At 37.7% G+C, this 20,847-nt stretch overlaps 2 protein-coding genes across 2 annotated transcripts in view; both read right to left on the reverse strand.

Annotated features, from left to right (window-relative positions):
• Window positions 1-9,921, reverse strand: part of LOC141288771 (uncharacterized) — a 20,584-nt gene extending 10,663 nt beyond the window's left edge. The window contains exons 1-5 of the mRNA XM_073820940.1: window positions 9,691-9,921; window positions 8,900-9,079; window positions 7,509-7,697; window positions 7,070-7,246; window positions 6,830-6,971 (exon numbers count right to left, since the gene is read on the reverse strand). Coding sequence (XP_073677041.1) covers window positions 6,830-6,971; window positions 7,070-7,246; window positions 7,509-7,697; window positions 8,900-9,079; window positions 9,691-9,786 — 784 coding nt within the window. The 5' untranslated portion in view covers window positions 9,787-9,921. The remainder of the gene's footprint in view (window positions 1-6,829; window positions 6,972-7,069; window positions 7,247-7,508; window positions 7,698-8,899; window positions 9,080-9,690) is intronic.
• A 297-nt stretch (window positions 9,922-10,218) lies between these two features.
• Window positions 10,219-20,730, reverse strand: taf7 (TAF7 RNA polymerase II, TATA box binding protein (TBP)-associated factor). Its single transcript, XM_073820629.1, has 13 exons — window positions 20,507-20,730; window positions 20,291-20,324; window positions 19,899-19,975; window positions 18,482-18,560; window positions 18,207-18,340; window positions 16,982-17,105; window positions 16,810-16,868; window positions 16,296-16,368; window positions 15,831-15,941; window positions 15,556-15,750; window positions 13,612-13,724; window positions 13,030-13,089; window positions 10,219-10,491 (listed from the first exon to the last, which is right to left on the reverse strand). The coding sequence occupies exons 2-13, from the start codon at window positions 20,307-20,309 to the stop codon at window positions 10,447-10,449; spliced, it is 1,089 nt and encodes a 362-aa protein (XP_073676730.1). The 5' UTR covers window positions 20,310-20,324; window positions 20,507-20,730; the 3' UTR covers window positions 10,219-10,446.
• Window positions 20,731-20,847: the final 117 nt, after the last annotated feature.

A 20,847-nucleotide genomic window follows, 5' to 3' on the forward strand; every position in this document is an offset into this window, starting at 1 on the left:
ATATATATATATATATATATATATATATATATATATATATATATATATATATATATATATATATATATATATATATATATATATATATATATATATATATATATATATATATATATATATATATTATAACATTTGACTCTTGAGTCAGGGGGGGCAAGAAAAAAAAATCAGATGTAAGCATTAAAACAGTGCCCTACGGTATTGCAGTACATCAAAGCAGTTAATTAAAGCGCTGCGCTTCAGCTCGGGCCGATGGGCCCTGACTTTTTTTTACACCCCAGGCCTACGGCTTCGGGCCAATTTTCACGTCATAGTTCAGACCCGGGCCGGCATCGGGCCTGTTTTAGGCTTCTCCTTATTTTCATAATTTAGACATCCATCAATTATGGTGAAGAAAAAAAAAATGCCGCGCTGGTGGAAACAACACAAAACTTCACTTTCGCTTTCACTTTTGAGACCGACTAAGACACCATTTAGTGTGCTTTAGCGCAGCTGAATCCGCGTTCAAGCGCACACAATAGGCTAAAACTCGCCCCAAGCACCGGCAAAAATAAATAACAATGAATGTGTCGAGGAAAGAGTAAGGACATAAATGATTTATTTATTAATTAATTTGTGTATTCTGAGTCAGTGTCGCAATCTCCTTTTTGGACGCGCCTTTAGAGAGAAATTCATCTTTACAGATTACATGAAAGAGTTTGTGCTTTTGATTTGTTTTATTTCGTTAAGTAATAATTTAAAGCTTTCTATAAATGTATTTATTATGTCTGTGAGGCATGCATTTCGCTTCATTTTGTTAAGCACTCCTGTTCAAGAACCAGACGGCAGAAAGCACATAATTTTTGTTTTCTTTATTTTATAAAAATGCTCTAACGTTTTTTTCGATGTATTACTCGTACTTTGTGAGCAAAAATGACGGATAATTTTAAATTGCTTCCAATGAAAAAAATGCAAGTGAGATGCGCTGGTGCCTCGATGTCCTGCAAGCTTTAGCTTCCACTTTCTGCACAAACTATGCGCATATAGCGCACATTTATCTGTAACGTTTAAACTACCATTGTTTTATACTTGAACTGTTTTATATCTATAGATTTCATTTAAGGCAAGTCGTGATGATTTGAGAAGGCAAACTGATCAAACAGACTATGATCAGTCTTCCGCTGGGCGTTGTTCGGTAAATATATATATATATATTTAACGAATAAAAAATGCTCCAAGTGTTTTTCTAAATAAGCTAAATAAAAAACGAAACTAAATATAAACATTTTGCCATTACATACAAAACTGAACTATTTTATAGCTGAAACAGTAAGTTGTTTTGGGAGAAGGGGAAAATATATTTTTATCCCTTCTATTGCTTCACCGTTATTTCGAGAATAAACCCAGCGTAAATATGCAAATGTCACTCCCAAAACATATCAGCTTGCGTGTGCCGAAAAACGAAAGTTTCATACAAATTCTAAATGGATTATAGCCTGGAAAGTGCAAAGCACGCTCCCCTTATTATCACTAAAAGTTCATAGAGATCTCACAAAATTCCATTATAATTAATAAAGCTCTCTAAACTACACAATTAATATTTTATTTACATCGCGTCTACACTCATAAGATGATTCACGAGCGCACAAAACGGCACTTAATAAAAACCGATCAGGCGCTTTCAGCAGTGAGTGAATTCTGACAAGTGTTTCTAATTGTTCGGAAACAACATATATGTCTGTGATTGGCTACATTGCTCAACGCTGCAAAAACACGTTGGATAGTTTGCCAGATCTTCAATTGCTTTGCTTTCGTTTGAGGGTTATATAGCACCGTCTAGTTCCCAAGTACAACCGAGCCTAAGCTTGGCTAAAGCAGTTGCAGCGGGGCTGTCGAGGATTCCATGACTAACCACAGGGGGGGCAACTGCCCCCCCCTTGCCCCCCCCTAATGGCGCCCATATATATATATATAAACACCTTACTTCAGCCTATGTTTTCAAGGAGAGGTGTGCGGAAGCTATAGTTACTTCTGATCTGATTGATATGAAGTGAAAACCCTAAATTTCAAACAGTTTGGAAAGCTTCCGCACACCTCTCCTTACATAGGCTGAAGTAAGGTGTTTATATATAGCTACTTGAGTACTTTTTCCATCGGATACTTTTTACTCTTACTCAAGAAACTATTAAGATTGTTACTTTTACTCTTCTTTGAGTAATTATTTCCATAAGTACTTGTACTTTTACTTGAGTACAGATTTTGGGTACTCTACCCACCTCTGGGTCTAATCTTTTGGGGTCTAATTTTTTGTCTAATCTGTGTCCAGTTATTTTTAGCTGTTTTAAACAGCTTGTTTTGCTGCTTGACATTGCAGATTTGTGTGTCTTACCATATTTTTTTAATGTATTATCTTAATTATGAACACACTGGTTTGTATTTCAAACTGTTTTACCATTTGCTGCACGTTGTTATTCTTCTTGTTTCCCTATAGTCTTTTCACAAGACATCATCAATCAGCAATATTAGCGGCACTGAAAGTAAACAATGCCACTGAACTGAACAAAACTTTTTTTGCTGATTATTGCTGCTCAAAATGGTCAATTATTGTCACGTTTTGGGCTGCACCAATCGGTCGGACCGGGAAAAACATTGAGTACTACAGACTGCCAAAAGTTATAACAAATCAAGGAGAAGAGTGCAAAAAAACTGAAGGGAACAGAAGGTGTTTGTGGTTGGCCAAACTGAAACAGGATTTCCAGGTCAAGAATCTTGACAACATTTGTGTTTGTTCTTATCATCATCAAAAACAGTTTTACTCTGCCATCATTGAATCTGTCCTCTGCACTTCAATTACCATCTGGTTCAGCTCAGCTACCAACTCTGGTCTCAGAAGACTACGTCGAATAGTCCGGACTGCTGAACGAATCATTGGTACAACCCTCCCTACCCTTCAAGATCTGTACTTATCCAGAGTACAAAAAAGGGCTGCCAAAATTACTCTGGACCCCTCACATCCAGCACACTCGCTTTTTGAACTTGTACCATCTGGTCGGCGCTACAGAGCACTGAGCACTAGAACGACCAGACACAAAAACAGTTTCTTTCCTCAGGCAATCCATCTCATGAACACTTGACCGTGGAACATACAACACTATACAGTCTTTATTCATTTTTCAGTTATTTATTTAACGCACATACTTACTTCCATTCAAATGTCTTTGCTATTTTTGCACATTGTCTGTCTTGTATACTTGTATATTGTTCCTTTTATAATATGTATCGTCTTGTCACTGTCATTCTGTAGCACTGTGGAGCTTCTGTCACTAAAACAGATTCCTAGTAGCCTATGTGTAAACATACCTGGCAGTAAAGCTCATTCTGATTCTGATTCTGATCATTTCCTGTCAGGTAGATGAAATATTAGGCTAATATCTTAATTAAAACTGCTTGTATGTATCTTTACCACCTATTAACTTTAGTTTATAGACGTTTTTTCTTAACACAGAAGTAAGTCCGACTCTAAACTGAAAGAATGCTTTGCATTTCTGCATTGTTTCTAGTCAAATTAGGGTATATTCCGAGCAAATAAACTAATGTTAAACCTATTAAAATGTTTTTAAAAAGCACATGGCTCCATAGCGCCATCACTTGGCAATGTCGCAATGACCGTCATTTGACAGTGCCTCACTTAATGAGTGTGTAGATGACACGAAGCAGCGGACGTTAGCTACATTAAAAACAGATGGACGCTATTTGAATGGGTTCCTATGGAAACCGGAACAGAAAAGCATTCAATCTGATGGCGGCGCTCATCGTTTACTCAGGAAAAAGGTCTATACTACAGGGCCATTGAATGCTTGAATCTGATTGACTGACGAACGTTCTAATGGCGTGCATTATTTTCAGGGAAACGCATGGCGAACGTAGTTCCAGGCAGCTTTTGACCGCAATACATAGGTGCGTTCTGATCGACAGGGTCCCTACACAGTGTTCACTGCTCCCTACTCCCTTAGCACGGTATATCCGATGAAGTGGACTTCGCTAACAATAATCGCTCATTTGGAATGCCCTGGAACGTCATCAAAGCAAATCAATGGCAGGGTCATGCAGATTATGATATATAACCACTGATCTATATAATGACTCTATATAACTATATGACTCTATATAATGTTCTCTATTATAGATCAGTGTATATAACATAAATAAATATGGTAATTTGTCTTTCAAATTTAAATACATATAAAATACATATAAACTTAAATATTTAATAAATATAGTCAAAATGTATATGATTAGACCGTTAACAGATTGTGGTTTTATCTCGCGAACTTTCTTTCCCACACGCAGCCTATATTTAACTATCCTGTGGTAACGTTAAAACAAAATAATCGGTCTGTCTAACTTCATTATTAACTGCATTCGTTTGCTATCAACTGTTTCTTTTCCACTATCGGGCCGAACCGTTCTCAATGCTTAACCGTTCTGTTCCGTGCCGATCCGGGCCAGTCAGCACAGATACGGGGCGAATTCCAAACGGCTATTTTGCGCCCTTCAAGGGCACTTCTAGAAGGGGACGCCATTTGTAGGGACGTTCCAAACGAAAGTGAGCAACTTAATCCCTTCACGAAGGGCCCTTCCAGAAGGCCGTTAGAGAAGGGAACATTCCATGGTCACTTCACGGAAGTGATTTCCGTTAGTGATCACATGATCTTCAGTTAGGAGCTCTTGCAATGCATTTTAAAGCAAAGTTGGGGTTGATTTCGACTTCACATACATACTTAGGTAGAATAAGCTGATTAAATTTGTCTTTATTTTAATGTAATACAAAATATTTTTCGTCAGTGATAAAAATGTAATTTAAGACGGTAGTGTAAGCAAGTTTAAGCATGTTTAGTTTAAGAAAAGTGTAATAGTAAATAAAATAAATATTTAAATAAAATAATAATGAAAAGAAGTATTTATTTACAACAACTGATAAGAGTGCTGAATGCTGCACGCACACGCAGCGTTGTCAAGGTAACATTTCGTCAGTCGTTCCCTTTGCAAAGGGAGTTCCAAACGCTTAAAAGAGACAGAAATGCCCTACTCCCTTAAAAGAACTCACTTCAAAGGGCTCTGCCCTTCGGAGGGAGTAGGGCATAGGGATCCGCCCTTCCGTTTGGAATTGGCCCACGGTTTGATTTTCCACTGTGGTACGGAACTCTTTGGAATGTAAATACAAATGCGTCAAATCGTTGCCTTGGTAACGCAAGAGTAGACAGCCCCGCTTCTACTGTTATTGTCCTTTTGGACGCGATATGTATGTTTGAGTTTTTTATTTTTTCCCGGTGTTGTGCCGAATTCTGACCCCCGCCAGATTACTACCCCCCTAGTATTGGTAGGTTTAGGGTTAGGTGTGGGGGAGGGGTTAGGATTAGGGGTGGGGTTAGGATTAGGCAATCAGGTAGCGCTTTCAACGAGAGGGGGTTATAATTTGGCAGGTTTTGAACTTTTCTTAATGCCCTTCTCTGCAAGACACTGCGCTATAATTTTAAAAACTTTTCGTTTCTCTTTGCACCCTCCAGCTGTTGTTGAATTTTTCTTTCTGTCCAAATATCAATATTAGAGCAAATGTTTCATCCACAGACCAAAGTGTCTCAGCCATTTATATTTATATTTACCGTATCTGCTTACTGCGCATCCGCTTAGCCATAGACAGAGCCATAGAGAAACTGGTAGCCAGGCAACAGCGTGGCGACGTCATGCACACGCATTTTACCAGCCCGGTTCAGCACGGTTGTCTAACCGTGCCGAGAATTCCTGGCCGAGAACGGTTTGTAATCGTTCCGTGCCGTACCAGGCTCAGGTGGAAACACAACTGGAACTGTACCCGACCGTTCTACGGTTCGGCCCGATAGTGGAAAAGCGCGTCGTTACTAGGTCTAAAATGACGTTTTGTAACTAGCAACGAAGCTGTTGGATGAGCTGCATAAGAAATTAATCCTAATCACAGTAGCATTTTAAGGACAAAAACGTGTTGTGGCCGCTTTCCCGCCTTACTTTCTAAGAATTCTACGGCCGTCGTCAATTATTCCTTACTTTTCAAAATATCGCACCCCTTTCCTACTTAAAGTCCTTCTCTATATGATTTAGCAGCTTTCACGTTTTTCCCCCCATTGTTTAGACAGCATAAATTAGCAGAACAACATATTCAGCAGTACATTAACAGTGCAATCCATGCTGTTGTTCACATCCGCCAATTGCCAATATTGCTGCGCATCCGGGTAGCTGACCAAATCGTGGCATAAGTGGAAACCATCTATTGTTACAGGAAGGTGTACATTTCTTTCATACCAACTGACATTTTGAAAATGCGAACAATTCATTAATTTTGAACTTTAGGTCAGAACAGCTTTATGAACGATTTACACAAATTCGTTCTGCTCGTGTTTCATCAATGAGACCCAATGTTGGTGACATTGAATTCATGTGATTGTGATGTAGTTCTTTTATGGCGTTTTATTTAGTTTTGATTATTGTAATTGTATTCATGCTTCAAAATTCATTGTGTCCCTTTGTGAAGATTATCTTGATGAACATAACATGTAAGAATCATGAAATAGAGCTTATTTTCTGCAATAATCAAACAGCTGGATTAGGCTTTTTGTCATAGGAACCAGGGTAATGCTAACTTCCAAGTTGGCCTACAAAAATATGGCTTTCCTGTAGCACTCTATACAGGTCTTCTTTTTAATGGCTGTCACTGGTAAAAGATAGTGTAGTTACAGCATCTACCATCAGGGACCAAGTGGGACATTCTAACAAGCAAAACCACAACCATTTGGTTTATTCTAACAAGCTGGCCTACCTTTGTGTTTGTTCAAAAGCTCTGTCGTATGTTCTATGACCTCGTAATATTCCTCCAGCTCTAACATGCACTGGCAATAGTTCAGCACAAGAGGAATAATAAGCCTGTCCAGATTAATGTAGTCCTCGTCTCCTGGCATCTCCTACAGAAGGAGGAAAACAAATTCTGATGTCTGAATATTTCTTACTGGTTTCTCTACAGCCCCCTTATAACCTCCATGTCATTTTGCATTTCCTTTACCCTGGATTGGACGGTACGCAGCAGAACCACAGCCTCTTGGTACTTTTCTGCAGCTTCACGGAACCGACCCTGCTTGACCAGAGCGTTGCCCAAAAGATGCAACGAGGGCACGACCTTTAGCTTCTCATCCTTCTCCATCATCCAGGACTCACGCTGGTAAGTGAACGGGTCGCCCACCTGAGGTAGACAGAGAATTGGAGCGTGCTCGTCTCGCTTGGTTGAGGATTGAAAACATGGTCAGAGAATTGGGAACAGCATTTCTTTCCTGGCGTGTAGCACTTGATTGTGTAACATTCTGTTACGCTCTGTTTGGGTTGCAGTGAGAAATCTGTTGGAGGTGGAGGAGTGGAACTAGAATGAGTGTATGAGCGTGTTGCTGTGCAAAGGTGCGTGCATGTATTTGCTTGTTTTCTTGCTCTGTGTGATACACCTGACCCACCGAGATTAGTTCCATGATGAAGATTAGAGGCTGAGGTGTCCTCATTATCTCATCAAGCTCTGGAAAGCCTGTCGAGTGGTAGTGAAACATGTTTCCCAGGCCACACGTGTGTCTTTGGCCATCTAGAGGGTCCTTTCCTTGAGCAGCCAGTCGTATCCCTTTTGACACCATGGGATAAAGACCTGTGTGCTGCAGATAAAAAAAAACAAAAAAACATCACATTACAGTGTTTCCTACAGAATTACATAAGATTTATTTGTTTGTTTTTGCCTGCAGCCTGTAGGAGAACCCAAAATGCCTCTATTTTGTGGTATATAGTGTTTAAACTGCACCACATTTAATATAGAGTTGAAGTCAAAAGTTTACATACACCTTGCAGAATCTGCTAAATGTTAATTAATTTACCAAAATTAGAGGGATCATACAAAATGCATGTTATTTTTTACTTAGTACTAAGATTTTTCACTTAAAAGACATTTACAAATAATTCACAGGAGAAAATAATGGCTGAATTTATAAAAACGACCCCGTTCAAAAGTTTACATACACTTCTTAATACTGTGTTGTTACCTGAATGATCCACAACTGTGTTTTTTTATGATTAAAAAAATAGATGTTCATGAGGCCCTTGTTTGTCCTGAACTGTTAAACTGCCAACTGTTCTTCAGAAAAATCCTTCAGGTCCCACAAATTCTTTGGTTTTTCAGCATTTTTGTGTATGTGAACCCTTTCCAACAATGACTGTATGATTTTGAGATTCATCTTTTCACATTGAGGACAACTGAGGGACTCATATGTTACGATTACAGAAGATTCAAATGCTCACTGATGTTTCAAAAGGAAATAGGATGCATTAAGAGCCAGGAGTGTAAACATTTGAACAGAATGAAGTTGGTACATTTTTCTTATTTTGCCTAAATATCTTTTTTTTTTATTATTTAGTACTGTCCTTCAGAAGCTCCAGAAGATACTTGTTTCCAAAATAAGCTAAATCTACACTGACCTTCAAATTCAAAGTTTTTTATGATTTCTTTTGCAGTCCCTGCTGAAAAAAAAGCAGGGGTGATAATGTAAGATTCAGTAGCATTACAGGTAACATGACCTTTCATTCAACTTATTTGTACACTAACCATCTAACGACAATATTTAGTCTGATTTAACTTGCAGAATGGATTATTCATTTCCTCTGAGTATTTAGTATAAACAGCAAATGTGAATATTAATAGAAAACGTAGGAAGCAACCAAAGGTGCATATTACATCAGACAAATTCCCCTCCATTCTTATGTGAAGATTAATTAAGATCCAATTAAAGCAGATGCGATTATACCTATAGAAAGGGAAAAAGGTGGGAGGCACAACAAGAGGTTTAGTTAGATTTTAAACACTTACAATAGCATCACACCAAAACTCCGCCACCTCTCCAATTCTCATGGAGGTTAGCAGCACCTCCCACACCTCCATCTTGAACATCTTCCCCACGAAAATCTCAGTGGGACGCTTATTTTTGCGACTGTCGTCAATCACTGTTCTTTCAAAGTTGTCCAACAGAGTCTGAAAGTGGAACACCAGCTTTGTGGGTAGGAAGGCAGAGGAAAAAAGAGAATAAAAACAGGATTAAGAAACAGCAGATATTTTTTCCTCTTAGTACGCCATGCACATATTGTAACTTGCTACACTGTGCGTGTTTATATGTGTGGGGGAGAGAAACACAGGGTTTTTAAACAGGCCAGAATGTGTTTTTCCTCATGCCATCCTAATAGCTTCTTGGTCCAATTTTGCCTTCATTATAACACATTTAAATGTATAGTCTTTTTAAAGCATGTTGTTACCGACACCTTGATGGAATGAGAGCACACATAGTGAATACAGAGCACAGCTGGTAAATGGAGAGATTAATGTTGGCATTGTCGTGGAAAATGTTTGTCATCCTCTCCAGGCTGAGGGCCATATGGCTGGACAAGTAGGGGGGAAAAAAGTCACCTGGCACAGATACGGTGTTCCTCTGCCGCTGTCCAAAACGATAGCTTGCCAAACTTCTGTGCAATTATATGCACCAAATGTTTTGTCACATAATAAAACCTTTTTTATAATCAGTAGAATCAAGGTACAACCACTTCTAATCAAAGCAAATGGTTAGACAAGAACCCATCCAATAAAACATCCATTACCCACGACCTTACCTTGGTTCCCTTCGGGAAATGCGGCAATGGTCCTTGACCCCCATGCAGAATCTTCTTTTTTACTCCAGGATGATCAAGCAGATAAGTCTCTTGCATTTTAAACTCTTAGGAAGAGTGTTTCTTTATTGAAACAGTCCTGATGTCCTGTAGCCTGTGAGAGTTGGTCCTTGGCAGTGTTAATTAGCAAGCTGAGGAAGGGAGACAAATCACACCCTGCAGCCCAATGCTGCCTGACTGCTTTCTGACAGATGGCTGGATTACCAGGTTGAGGATAGCCACTTTAATCTGCCTTGGCTAATCCTTCAACCCCCCTGAATCTTCAGTATAATCCCCTGTAAGAAGTGAAGGGATGGGTGACCAGAGAGCGGAACTCAGAGTATGGAGACAATCGAGATCATTCTGGAAGGCAATAGAGTTCAGTAATCCCAGAAAGAGTCTGCAGTACTACTGCAGACAGAATCATCTAGAAATCTCCAGATTTTCCAGTTTGTTGACCACCATACTGGAAGTAGTTTACAAATACACAGATTTAAATTTCAGATATGATTTTATTTAAAACAAACTGCGGTTAACTAAAGGTTTACAGACACAAATAAGTCACAAATAGTACAAATACACAATTATGCATGAGAAGAAACTTGTGTGATGAGGCTCACTGTTCAAATTTAGCTAATACAAGCAGTAAGGTCTGTGATGCGTTCAGCAGTCGCCTCTGGTCAGAGTCTTTGTATTGCAGTGTCTTGGTAATTGTGAGCATCACTTCTCGATCAGTGAGTCCAGCTGCTCTTGAAGGGAAGCCAGCTGTTGGAACAGAATAGCAGTGATGGATGGCTAGCAGTAGGGGTATAATTGAAGGCTAAGTGCAATATGTTCAACAACACCTCCAACGTTGCTACTTTTTTCTATCAAGCCATTTGTCAGTTAGGCGTAAACAAACAATGACAGCAGAAACTGACATTGGCCAAGGGTTATGGTGAATCAGTAAAACATGTATGTGGGTCTACTTATTTTGCTCAATAATATTATATGGGCCATTCTACAGAACTGGTTCAAAGTCAGAGTTGGGGAAAAAAAAAATATTTTTTGTAATATCCAAGGTACACATTTCTAGTAATTGTGTAATAGTTCATTCTCATATTGTATTTTCAGAAAGTTTTGGAATATTTGTCCTCTCCCCAAATTTGTCACTACCGAAACACAGTAATATATAATTTAAGAAGAAGGGTCATATTGACCTTTTAAGATTTTGCTTACATCGTCCTTGTAAGTATATATTTTTCTATTTTATTAAAAGGTTTTCAGAGATAAAGCAGTAACTACAATTTTAACAACATTTCAAGTGTGATTTATGAGATTTGCTGTGTTTTGAATCAAATTTTTCTTTGTAAAAGGCAAAAAGTTGAATCAAACTTAAAGGATTCATTAGTTTGAATATACATTGAACTAAACTCTATCATAACATCTTAGTTGATAATTCAGTTTACTTTATTTTTGACAAAACATCCCATCGGTTTCGGTTATGACAGCACATTTTCAGCATTGACAGAATTTCAGAATTGCAACCCACTTACTAAAACATACTAAAATACTAAATTTTTGTTCCCTTTTGTTACTACCGAAACAATGATAACATGTTTTGGTCATGACTGTTATGGTAGTGACAATTTTATGGGATAACTCCCAAATAAAACAAAGATATCACTACCGAAACTTCACCAAATGTTTTGGTCATGACTGTTTCCACAGTGACAATTTTAGGTAATTTTGAACCTAGCTCAAAGATGTTAATCAGCACATGGTTAGCTAGCACAGTTATGAACAGCTGTACACATATAAAACTCAATGCTAAGGAATAATTCCCAAAAAATATTTAATTATAGAAAAACTGTGTTCGGTAGTGACATTTCTTAAAGTTGGGAACATGTAACTACGAGAGTGAGGGACACAGGAACATTTCCTGATCATAAATTTAGGGGCGTAGTTAAAATCAGTTTTGGTAGTGGCAAGATTTTTTACATAAAGTTTCATAATTTACAAAGAAAATATAAAATAAATATTTCTGAACTTCATGGAATAAAATGCAACAATTATTTCAATATAAATTTCATAAATTGAGGGTTCGGGACAGCCACATCCCAATTGAAAGTACCCACTAAATGATGATTTTATGTATATTAAGCTTACTGATATTTAAAATATTATTGTGGGTTTCAATAGATAATAAAAGGATCTTAGTAAACATCTAAGATTTGAATACTTAAATGCTTTTTAAATGTGTTTTTTTGGTTGTAGGACAGCAGTTTGCACCAATTTTGTAGAATGGCCCATATATGGGAAATTACTCTCACCAAAAGCAATTGGAATATGGGGAATTAAGAAATGGATTTAAGCATTTTTTTCATACATAAAAAAGATTCTCCCTCAGCTATTGCTGTAAATTACACTTGGAACAGATGGGAATCAACAGATGGGTAAATGTGATATGCTTATATTTTTTTCTTAAGATTCATTAAAAGACAGGCTCAAATGAGTCATTTGTTTGAATTTACTACGCTAGTTGTGCTGCACATTCCTGATTTACTGTTCATAAGAGCCATTTGCTCAGGAATCTACGCTGGTTGAACTCTGTTTTTAATTTACTAAAAGGACTGGTACATAAGAGTTATTTGTTTGTGAATCAAAATACACTGGTCACAATGACATGGAAAAAAAACGTCTTGATTGTTGAGATTCAAAATGTGATTAACTCAACCTGGTCTCATGGTGAAAACGTACCTCTGGGAACTTTTTTTTTACAGAACAGATGATTGTACATATGGTATATTTTATGTGACATTTGTTTTGTAGGCGTCACTGGAGTTCTGTCTTTATGTCCATTAAGGTGCGCTGTAAGTCTAATGCTCCGTGATGTTTTAAAATAACTTACCATCTGCACTATACCTAAACCTACCTGATAGTATGGACAAAAGCAAATGTGATGTAAAAATGCTATTACAGGTTTTAGCTTGTTTTTTAATCTTTCATCTTTCATCGTGAGTCATGTTTTTCACGGGATTCGTCCCAAAGTATTCCGCATCCTAAGTCCACTTTTGTGCTGGCTGAGCTACTGAGCAAGTTATGTCCGGAAAGCGAAACATATGGAGCTGTAATCATAACTGTGTACAAAAACCATTACAAGTGCTTGCTGTTTTACCACCTCTAGTGTTCATTTCTGTCAGAAACTGAAGTGATATGTACCCAGAGGTATGTTTTCATCATGAGACCAGGTAGGATTAACTGGAAAAATATTATTACTGAGTTGGAATGCATACAGACATTTGGGTTCGTATGCAAACTCACCTGCTCCATCTCTTGCTCTTCTTGATGAACCATAGCATTCAAAATACCCTGGAAACGATCCTGTAAAAAGGACAAAGGAGGAGAGAGGAAGAGAGAGAGAGAGAGAGAGAGACTTCATCTAGTTGACAGTATGCTGTTTTGATGTTGGCCGTTTGTGAACGTCTTAACTGCTTGCACACATATATATTTGATTTGTGGCCCTGTGAATAGATCTCAGACATGCATGACCTTTCACTGTCCCCTGTGACTGTAATGACCGTGGACAAATTTAGCCAGCATAGTGCACACAGGGCAACCGAAGTGACACTGTTAAACCACACGTCCAACCCCGTTGCACAGCATCTAAATCCTCCAAATGGAGCAGCTGCCAGAGCAAAGAATTTTATGCTTTTTTGTGAGTTATGTAAAAGCTGCTAAAGGCAGAAATGTAATATTTATGCCTTAAAAAGACAGCAACAACTTGCCTTCTTAGGTTTACTCAAGGTTATCTTAAAGGGCTGTACTGCACAAAAACAGTGTCACCAAGGCTATGTGTTTACATGATGTACCATGCCAGAGAAAGTGCAAGTAAATGACACTTACCCTAAGAGCTTGATTCTCCACCTTCATTATCAATTTTTCCTGTTCCTTCTTGCGGGCACGTGTTTCCTGAAGCTTGGTCTTCAAACTGTTGATCTGCACCTGGTACTCCATTACTGCAGATCAAACAGAGATTGTGAGCCCTACACATGAGTCCTAGTTAACATGCGTGCAGTTTAGTCATAGGCCTTGATGTCATATTGAGCTCTTTTACCTTTGAGAGCAAGCTAATCTGCAAATGCTCATGTAATCTAAGGTCCCAATTATCTGCAAATCTTTCACACTCTAACCGTGCAACCCCTCAAGCTGCATAAATACCACGTCGTACATTCTGCACTCTCAGAGACAGATTTCCATTGAGGGCATACACACCAATATATCGAGCACCTTTGTGGATAACATAAGAACTGACTGACATTCTGTCAATCATCAAGAGCCTAATATTGGGGAAGTTGGCCATGCAGTACTTGACCTGCAGTGTAAAATATATACAATTTATTATGGATGTGATATTATCTATTAAGAGAATATAGCCTTTTTTTTTTCAAATCTAATTCAGCTGCCTACCTAGACAGCATTTTTTAGGCATCATGGACACATTTTTAACATGCCTATGAAGCAGTGTTAATATTTACACATAGTTTTTGTCTTTTGAGGACATTACAGTTAAAGTCAAAAGTTTACATACAACTTGCAGAATCTGCAAAATGTTCATTTCACTAAAATAAAAGGGAACATACAAAATGCATGTTATTTTTCTTTAGCTCACTGATGATCCAGAAGGAAAAACAATGCATTAAGAGCCAGGGGTGTAAACTTTTGAACAGAATGAATGTGTACATTTTTCTTATTTTGCCTATATATCTTTTTTTTTTAATTAGAACTGCCCTTTGGAAACTACAGAAGATACTTTCATGTTTCCCAAAAGACAAAATAAGCTAAATTTTCCCTTCTGGAGCATCAGTAAGCATTTGAACATTCTGTAATAGCTGTGAAAAGATGGATCTCAAAATCATACAATCATTTTTGGAAAAGGTTCAAATACAAATATATAAAAATGCTGAAAAAAAAAAGTGGGGCCTGAAAGATTTTTTCTAAAGAACAGCAGGCAATTTAACTGTTCAGGACAAACAAGGGACTATTAAGATGTATGTAAACTTTTAAACAGGTTCATTTTTTTCATTTCAACTCTTATTTTCTCTTGTGGACTATATGTAAATGCCTTTTATGTGAAAATATCTTATTTAGGTCAGTACTAAATAAAAAATAACATTTGGTACAATAATGAACATTTTGCAGATTCTGCAAGGTGTATGTAAACTTTTGATAAAAAAAAACAACATCTTAATTTGTGTTCTGAAAATAAAAGAAGGTCTTACAAGTTTGCAACAACATGAGGGTGAGTAATTAATGACAGAATTTTCATTTTTGGGTAAAATAACACTGAAGTTTAGTCTATTTTACTTGGTCTAAAATTAAATCTTTTTAAAGTCGACTGGAATAGCAATTTAGTTGACAATAAATGCAATATTACCTGTCCATAAGGCATGACCCACGTTATACTAAAGGCAATCCTATTGCTAAACCTTTTCATTTGCAGAATATGTGAACAAAACACATGGTGGCACAGCTCTGAGCAGCATGGCTCATTTTGCCAGTTATATGCCAATGTGACGTCGAAGGCACCCTGCCAGTGGAGAGACAGAGGGTTGCGGGATGATGCCAAGGTCAGGCATGTCTGTCACTCACTGGCATGGGTAAAGACACCCCAGACAACCAGCACACCTATCTGACCTAAATACCGCATCAGGCTCATTATTTAAATGCTAATCTAGGTCGGCCACTGTTTGTCTGCCAGTCTGCCTGTGATACTGAATTGCGGTTTTAAATTGGGCTTGAAATGCTGTCACTGTAATTGATCAGACAACCTGTGTACAACCATCTCACCGATCTGACTGTTGCTGTCGTTCTCGTCTCTGCCTCCATCGGTCTCGTTCAGTTTCTCGTGGAGCTGCCTGACCATGTCGTCTTCAGTGTCCATGATATTAAGGTCTTCGTCCTCGTGGCGTTCACCCTCCTCGTCCTCATCCTCGCTGCTGCTGCTGATGTCGTTGAAGATCTCGCGAAGCTCATCATGTTGGACTAAATTAGAAGAAAAACGTGAAGAACTTTAGATAAAGATATAACCACAAAAAAACAGTCAGACTTGTGAGATAATCCACCTGAAGAGCCATGACCCTTGTGTCCCGAGGTTCCAGGTGAAGACTCCAAGTTGGACAGAGATAAGCTGTTGTCAGGTTCTTTGGACTCATCCTCAGCAATCACCTCCCATCCTGACCACAGGGTCAAGGTTCATATATCAATAATCCCTTTATCTTCTCATCCTCTGAGTTTTGGCACAAGCCCACTTTGCGGTTTGTTATATCACTGTGCTGCTGACCTCCACAAATTTATAAGTGACTCGTGCCACTTTTTTTCCTGTAATGCTGAGCTTAACACACTATTTCCTGCCCAGTTGCACCATTTAATTTGTGAGCAAGTCTGCCACCTGGTGGCAAGGCTGAGTATGACAGAAATGTTCAACCCTACATTAGAAATGACATTTGCATCTAGACTTGTTGTGACGCTGGGTTCGCTGCAACAAAACATGACAGTGGAAAACAAAAGCAAAAAAAAATAAAGGATACGAACACTGACGGCTTCGGCATCTGTGCTCAAGAGCCTCTTCACCTCCTTTTCCACATCGGGAGATTCAATGTACTGTAGGATAAATCAGGTTAGATTTCAGCCCCAAGGAACACGTTCTCAAAAACTGCATGCACGCATTCAGATGCACACATAGTACTAACAGTAGAGGCTGGCGGCACGCCAGGGAACACATTAGCGATTAAAAAAGGAAGCCGAGTCAATAGCTAGCTGCGATTTATTCAAGAGTCAGAGAGAAGAACCTGCCACTAACTCGCCTGCTGTCACTTCAATCAAAGAAAGAGCCAGATTGCTTTCCTGCAAACCTTGGTGGTAAATGAAGATGGAATGCTTTATTTATATGTAAATTGTAGCTTTTAGCATTAACTCATTCTCTTTTCCTGCACGAGTAAACATTTTTCCCAAATAGGGATGATAAAGGATTGTAGAATCATCAGAAAATCCAAGAAAAAAACAACAACAACAGAATGCTTGAGGGAAACCAAATGAGGTTACCTTCTTCTTCGCTGTCTTCCTGAACCGCCTCTTCCTTGTGTTCTTCAGAGGAAGAGTAACTAGAAGGAGACAGATGTAATTGGATATAAAATGAGTTTAATCATTCAAGCACCGATAGGCTGTCTCAACATTCACTCCAAACCAATTACGGGGAAATGTGGGAGGTACTTACTGCCATGGTTCCAAACAAATTTCTTGTCTTTGTCCTTGTCTTTTTTTTTGCTTTTGGAGTCTGCAGTGCCTGTGGGCTCCTCTAGAGGGGGGTACAGGTCTCCATCCAGTGTGCATACCAGCATCTTAAACAGGAAAACAGAGTAATTAATAGTGATATGGCCTTGTAAATGTGCTGACGCTCATTATATGGCTTGTCTCTGTTAACCAAGACTGCAAAGGGGAAATTTAATTGAAGACTCTGTAAGAAACTTGTATTAACAGATTACTCCACTTCCAAAATAAAAATGTCCTAACAATTTACTTACCGCCAAGTCATCCAAGATGTTCATGTCTTTCTTTCTTTAGTCAAAAAAGAAATTCAATTTTGTGGGATATATTTTTCGCCATATAGTGGACTTCAAAGGGGATCAAAGGATTGAAGGTTAAAAATGAGAAGGGTATTATCTAGCAAACGATTTATTTATTTTCTAAACAAAAAAATTACAATTTATATACTTTCTAATCTCAAATGCTCATCTTGTCTAGCTGTGCGATGTGCATGTGTACTCTATTAACTCTGGTTCAACACAGTTCTCATTTTCTCCTCCAACTTCAAAATCGTCCAACACTGGGGCAGCTGGAGCCTAATGGTTAGAGAGTTGGACTTGTAACCCAAAGGTTGTGAATATGGCTGCCCACTGCTCCAGGTGTGTGTGTGTTCACTACTGTGTGCACTTGGATGGGTGAATGTGCAAAGAAGATCAAACCCCCTTTACAAAAAAAGGTAAAACAGCATGAAGGACGATTTTGAAGCTGAAGGAGAACATAAGATGGGACTTTTTCGAAATACCCTAACTTTCTTGAACTGGAGTGTGCATCACAGAGCTAGACAAGACGAGCATTTGTGTTTAGAAAAAAGTATATAAATATTAATTTATTTAAGAAAATGAGCTATTGTTTCACTAAATAAGACCCTTATTCCTAAACTGGGATTGTTTAGAGCCCTTTGAAGCAGCATTGAAACTGCATTTTTAACCTTCAAACTGTTGAGCACCATTGAAGTCCACTATACGAAGAATATATGAAGAAAAATCCAGGAATGTTTTCCTTAAAACACTTAATTTCTTTGCGACTGAAGAAAGTAAGTCATGAATATCTTGGATGACATGGGGGTGAGTAAATTATAGGGAAATTTTTATTTTGAAAGTGGAGTAATCCTTTAACAGCTTGTATTAACATCTTACCTGACAGATATCAGCAGTCTTATAGAAGGTCTTTTTGTCGACTGTTTTTAATGACTCCAGGATGCAGGGTAAATCCACTAATTTACATGCTAAAGGGACACGATCCACACGTACAATCCCATGGCGACCATCAGCTAGGAATATGGTAATAAATTTCATGAGAAATATTTTTGAAAACGAAATTGACAACATTTAGAGGCAATATGCTGAGGTAAATTGAAAGTATTCTTTGTTCATCTTACTTCATATGAATTTCTCACTTGTAGAGTACTTACCATGCAACTCTATAGTAAGTCTGTCTTTCATGTTCATGCTGCTAGACTGGGCAAACCGTCTGACTGTAGAGGCATACTCCTAAAAAAAGGAAAAAAGGAAAGAAATCATTTTAATATGCAGATATGGTGCTCAAGAAACATTTCTTTTTATCATCAATATTGAAAACAGTTGAGCTGCTTATTATTTCTGTGCAAACAACATTTTCTTTGAAATAAAAAAGCCTTCATTTTAACTTTAAAGTGTTAGTTCAACCAGAAATGAAAATTCTGTCATTAATCTTCGGAACACAAATTAAGATATTTTTGATGAAATCTGAAAGCTTTCTGACCCTGCATAGACAGTAATGGAACTACCACATTCAAGGCTCAGAAACGTACTAAGACAACAATAAAATTGTTAATTTAACACCAGTGGCTCAACCTTAATTTTATGAAGCTATGAGAACACTTTTTGTGCGCAAAGAAAAGAATTTCTTCTTTTCCGTGTCAGTCTTTAGGGTCAGAAAGCTCTCTGATTTCATCAAAAATATCTTAATTTGTGTTTTGAAGATGAAAGAAGGACTTACAGGTTAGAAATGACATAAGGGTGAGTAGTTAACTACAGAATTCTCATTTTGAGTAAACTTTGGCTTTTCACAACACAAATCGTTGCAAAGCAGCTTTACAGAAAATGAAAGTTTCTACAATATATTTAGTAGTAGCTTATCAGTGGTGATTATGTCAAGTTGATGGCAGAAATGTACAGTAAAATCAGTTAGTTCATGACATGTAATCAAACAGACAGTGAACATTATTTACAGCAATGATTATATGTTGCAATCAAACTTATAGCAAAATATGGTGGTTATGTATGTTGGTTCAGAGTTGGCAGAATAAATGTTTTAATTTCTTTAAAATAAATAAATAAATACAAATCTAACCAACACCAAACATTTAAAGAGTAGTGTATTTAACCTGACATCTTGTTATCACAACTGTCACATTTAGTCTGGGTTTGTTTTCCAAATTAAAATGACATTAATTGCATACAGTATGATGTATATTCACTTCTGAATGTACTGTTCATACTGTTCTGTGTTACATTGTATCCCACACTTGTCTTATTAAACTTTAACTGTGCCTAACAGAATACAGAATCCTTCATGTAGAGTTTAACAACATTTAACTTGACTGGAATGAACAATGTTTATCAATGACACTATATTTGTATGTAATTATTTGCGACTTGACTAATAACATTGAATTACTACTCTTAAAGCTCTTGAGTTACTCTCAATTAAATAATTATGACTATATCAAACAACAATCTAACGTGATCATATCACGTGTTTAGATCATTTGATGTACAGTAACTGTTCAGGGAGTGTGCACATTACTTAAAAGCTTGTTTGCACTAATAATATACATAATAACTGACCTGGGGAAGCCGCAGAACAAACTGACTCTCCAGCTCATGAGGAGCATCTTCCTTGTTTTTAGAGCCCACTTTTCCCACTGAAACAGAGGAAAAGTCTTGAAATACTACATACCGGTTCACATTTATTACAAATTTACACACACACACACACACACACACACACACACACACACACACACACACACAAATATGTGTTTGTATTAAATGTTAATACAAGAACTTTGGAATTAAGCAAGGTAGGTACAATGATTACCACGATCCTGAACCTTCTACTATGAGAATACCATGGTATGTCATGACTAACATCTCATCACTTGTTTACAACATAGCAATACTACTTTTTTGTCAGTAAAAGCAAAACAGTGACTTCAATAATGTATGCATGCTAGTACCTTTCGTTTTTGAGGTCATCTTTGGCTCCTAATTCTGCACAAAAACAGATAAAGAGACCATGTTTGCATATAAAAACAAAAGGTGTGCAATCTATGAGACTGCTAACACTTTTTTTAAAAAGGGTAAACACATTTTAGAAATAAGTTAACTCTTTTTAGGGTGATAAAATACTAAAAAGTACATTACAGTAAAAGCGTGTTAATAAAAATACTCACCGAGATCCGAGAAGCTAACAGGCTAACGCTACATATAGTGGGTATCTGTCTGATAATAGCGTCAGATAGGATAATTGTTAAATAGTCGTTTCTCTAAAATGCCAGAGAATAAAATGGTTGTAATAGAATACCTATCACGAATTATACTACGTAAACACAGATTTTGAGAGAGGGGAACCAAAATGCTACTAATACTAAATATTGCAGTGCCTCGGTGAACTGACTCGCGGAAGCTCAGCGTATGTTTGCGCTTCACTGCCATCTGCTGTCCGTTGTGTAAAAGCAGCTACACACCGAAATCTGCTAATGCGGAAACATGAAAGCTTAAATATATTAACACA

Source organism: Garra rufa, chromosome 16, assembly GCF_049309525.1.
Source record: "Garra rufa chromosome 16, GarRuf1.0, whole genome shotgun sequence".
Taxonomy (NCBI): domain Eukaryota; kingdom Metazoa; phylum Chordata; class Actinopteri; order Cypriniformes; family Cyprinidae; genus Garra; species Garra rufa.